This window comes from Azolla caroliniana, unplaced genomic scaffold (assembly GCF_043228905.1).
Source record: "Azolla caroliniana isolate FFs.n. ecotype wild unplaced genomic scaffold, voAzoCaro1.0.p SCAF_5, whole genome shotgun sequence".
Taxonomy (NCBI): domain Eukaryota; kingdom Viridiplantae; phylum Streptophyta; class Polypodiopsida; order Salviniales; family Salviniaceae; genus Azolla; species Azolla caroliniana.
In genome coordinates, this window is record NW_028230440.1 from 10,248,627 (window position 1) to 10,252,590 (window position 3,964).

Consider the following 3,964-nt stretch of genomic DNA (forward strand, 5'->3'; position numbering starts at 1 on the left):
GGATGGATGGATGGACACTTTCTCTGCCCTCTTCCCCTCTCCATGTCCATAAGGAAAGAAAGCCGAGGAATCTCGATCGCCCCTCCGGATCAAACCTTCCGTTTTCCATAGCCCAATATCAGAGATTCTCAGTGAGCTTCTCCTTCCACACAGAACCTGAGTCGCCCATGTTTCCCTTCCATGAATGATTGGTTCCTCCTTATCGCTGCGCATTTCCATTCTATTATTATAGCTATCGCCTTCATCGCCCAATATCCCCAAACGCCTGAACCTCACCATTGTGACCCACGAAGAAGGAAGGAAGCCTGGAAGAAGAACACTTAACAGTCCAACTGTTCTCTGCTACAAAATGAAGGTGAACAAGCTGTTACGCCTGCAGATGAAGGTGGTGGTGGTGGTGGTGATGATGGTGGTGGCATCTTTCACTGCATACGCATTGCCGAATCTACCCAACTCACTTGGGCCCCTGAATGAGCTAGTAGCAGGGGTATGGAGCGATTTCAGGAACCTTGTGGATGCAGGCCTAGGGGACTCTAGACCCGAGATTGTCCATCTCAAGCTATACTTGGCCCAATTTGGCTACCTTAACCTCACGTCTACTAGTTCCAGTGGTGGCCTAGGCAACTTGACCCAACTTTTCGACTCCCACACCCTGGCTGCCCTCCAACTTTACCAACAAAGTTTCAACCTAAGTGTCACCGGGAAACTAGACGTTCCCACATTACTTCGCCTCATGACCCCTCGATGCGGCCGAGAAGATGTGGCCGATGGTATCCCACTTATGCTTCATTCCACCCCTTCCTATGACCATGTTGTCGGACACTATGCTTTCTTCCCTTCCAAGCCCACCTGGCCTACCTCGAGACGGAACCTCACTTACGCGTTTAGCTCCTCGAATGAGACCGGCCATGTCGAACTAAATGATCGGCGTCGTGCCTTCGCTGCCGCATTTGCCGAATGGGCGGCCGTTGTACCCGTCAACTTTACTGAGGTCGACGTGTACTCTCATGCGGACATTAAGATCGAGTTTGTCTCCTTCTCGCATGGCGACGGTGAGCCTTTCGATGGCGTCCTCGGCGTCTTAGCACATGCGTTCTCCCCCACCGATGGCCGGTTCCATCTTGACAATTCCGAGTTCTGGAACTTGTTTAGCTTTGGGAGCACAGGCACTTTACCGCAACAAATTGACTTACAATCCGTTGTGACCCACGAGATTGGGCACTTGCTTGGCCTAGCTCATTCACCCATCGAAAATGCCATCATGTATCCAAGCATTGCACCTGGACAAGTTAAACTTCAACTACAACAAGATGACATCCAGGGCGCACAAGCACTCTACGGTGCAAACCCAAATTATGACCCCGATAGCCCACTTCCTGGGGTACCCCCTGCACTTGGAGATCTTAGTAATCATGCAAACCCTCTTATTCTCCCTTCTCTATCCTTATTCTTGTGCTTTTTCTCTCTTCTCTCCCTTGTACTATTATATACAATATAGCAACAACTATATTGTTCTTCCATGTTTAATGGGTATACACACAACCACATCCTAGCATTGCTAACGCCATTGATTATACTCAATAGAATCTCTTGCATCTTGCAACCATGTCTTCTTTCAAACATTAAATGGTGTCTTCTTTGGGAATGTGCATATGTAATATGTGACTAATTGTTGACAAGCAAGAGAGAGAAAGTGTGGTCCTCTATTACATAGGCTAGAAGTTCCATCCTTGTCCTTCAATAATAGATGTTAGCTTCTAAAACATGAGCCAAGTGAATAGTTGAGTTTTCATTCTAACCTCTAAATAAGAATATGTATTTCCTCACTTCCACTTGCGACTATTGTTGTATAACTTTGCGCCCAAAGCTTGAGTAACTTGTCTAACTATCGTAAGCCATCATCATTTGACCTCATTTGATATGGGTAAATGCTCTTGTAATTTTGGTAGTTGAGCAAGAGATTGTCATAAGCCAACATCATTTTAATTCATTCAATATATGGATAAATTCTCTCTACATTTTGGAAGTTAAGTCTCGAGGACTTCTTGCATGAGTAGGTTTAGAGTGGTCATGTAATCTTCCAAAAAGAAATCTTGGATCCTTCTTTCTAAAATATCCATTGAGAGAATAGGCCAAATTGGTATACTAGGTACTCTCTTTACACACTAGGTAGAATAGGCCAATTTGGTATACTTATAATGGCCGAAAGAATAGGCCAATTTGGATCCAATATTATACTTTATGGTGGTTGATTGTTATGTATCGGGAAGAAGTTGTTATGTTGAAAAACTTATAGATTTGCATCTAAGAAATTTCCATCCTCTGGATTTAATTAGGCTATTTGGCGGTCTCAATCTCCTTAGGATGGCCATGAATATGAAGAAATAATGTTGCAACATGTTACAAAATCTCCAATTAAGTGATTGATAGTATCATTGTTAAAACCATTGTACAAGTTTTGTGAGGAGCAAGAATGATCAACCTATCCATAACGATAAGAGACTACATTAAATGATGGGGATATTATATGCAAAATTATGTGGGGCCATTGGTACTACAATCTAATGATAGAACACATCATTGACTTGTAAAAGGACAAATTCTAAACTCTTAAAGTCCTAATGATATCAATTAACTACTTTCTCATAGAGTTTGGTCATGTGCCTCTAATACCATGCCCCTCATTAAATAGCTAATTAGTTTTAGAAGGTTCCATAATGCCACTCAGAGCAAAAATTTGATGGGTGTCATGCCCGTCAAAAACATACACCTAATAAAAATGTAATGTCGCGTCAAGTGACATATAATGTTTAAATTTCCATTTTCATGTGAAAGGTCCCTAAAAATTATACATGTCAAATGACATGCCAAAATTTTATTTTCCATGACCCTCGTTAAATAGCTAAATAGTTTTAGAAGGTTCCACAATGCCACTCAGAGCAAAAATTTGACGGGTGTCATGCCCGTCAAAAACATACACCTAATAAAAATGTATGTCGTGTCAAGTGACCTATAATGTTTAAATTTCCATTTTCATGTGAAAGGCCCCTAAAAATTATACATGTCAAATGACATGCCAAAATTTTATTTTCCATGTCATATACAGTAGACATTCGGTTAAGTGCGTGCCCACTTAAATGTGCCATTCTATTAAGTGCGCTTTTTATAGAGGTCAAAATAGAGATCATAAAAATTTCATTGTTTCATGATGAAATTACATAAAACCAAATTGAAACTATATTCTAAACATTCAAAAAACAACAAAATGATCAACATTTAATAAAATTGATTTTGTGAACCACAAAATGAATTGAACTTAGATCTTGCATTCCTACCATTGCATAGGTTGGGTGAGGGTCAATGAAGTGAAAACTATCGATTGGTTAATCAATTAATAGCTCATTATGTGGACTCATATTAGGGGAAAGCTATTAATTGATTAATCGCTCATTATGTGAGCTCACATAAAGGAAAAACTATTAATCGATTAATAACTCATTATGTGGACTCATATTAGGGAAAGCCATTAATTGATTAATAGTTCATTATGTGAGGTCATATAAAGGAAAAACTATTAATCGATTAATAGCTCATTATGTGGACTTACATTAGGGGAAAGCTATTAATCGATTAATAGCTCATTATGTGGATTCACATTAGGGGAAAGCTATTAATCAATTAATAGCTCATTATGTGAACTCACATAAAGGAAAAACTATCAATCGATTAATAGCTCATTATGTGGACTCACATTAGGGGAAAGTTATTAATTGATTAATAGCTCGTTATGTGGACTCACATTAGGGGAAAACTATTAATCGATTAATAGCTCGTTATGTGGACTTACATAAAAGAAAAACTATTAATCAATTAAAAGCTCATTATGTGGACTCACATGAAGGGAAAGCTATTAATCGATTAATAGCTCATTATGTGGACTCACATGAAGGGAAAGCTATTAATC

General features: G+C 39.6%; 1 protein-coding gene across 1 annotated transcript; it reads left to right on the forward strand.

Moving 5' to 3' along the window:
* Positions 1 to 313: 313 nt before the first annotated feature.
* On the forward strand, positions 314 to 1,782 carry LOC147864118 (metalloendoproteinase 5-MMP-like). The gene has a single exon (XM_087319148.1). The coding sequence runs from the start codon at positions 350 to 352 to the stop codon at positions 1,496 to 1,498; it is 1,149 nt and encodes a 382-aa protein (XP_087175274.1). The 5' UTR covers positions 314 to 349; the 3' UTR covers positions 1,499 to 1,782.
* The last annotated feature ends 2,182 nt before the right edge of the window (positions 1,783 to 3,964 follow it).

What these genes read in the sequence shown, in the direction of transcription:
- LOC147864118 (XM_087319148.1), top strand. Translation starts at nt 350, where the DNA reads ATGAAGGTGAACAAGCTGTTACGCCTGCAGATGAAGGTGGTGGTGGTG.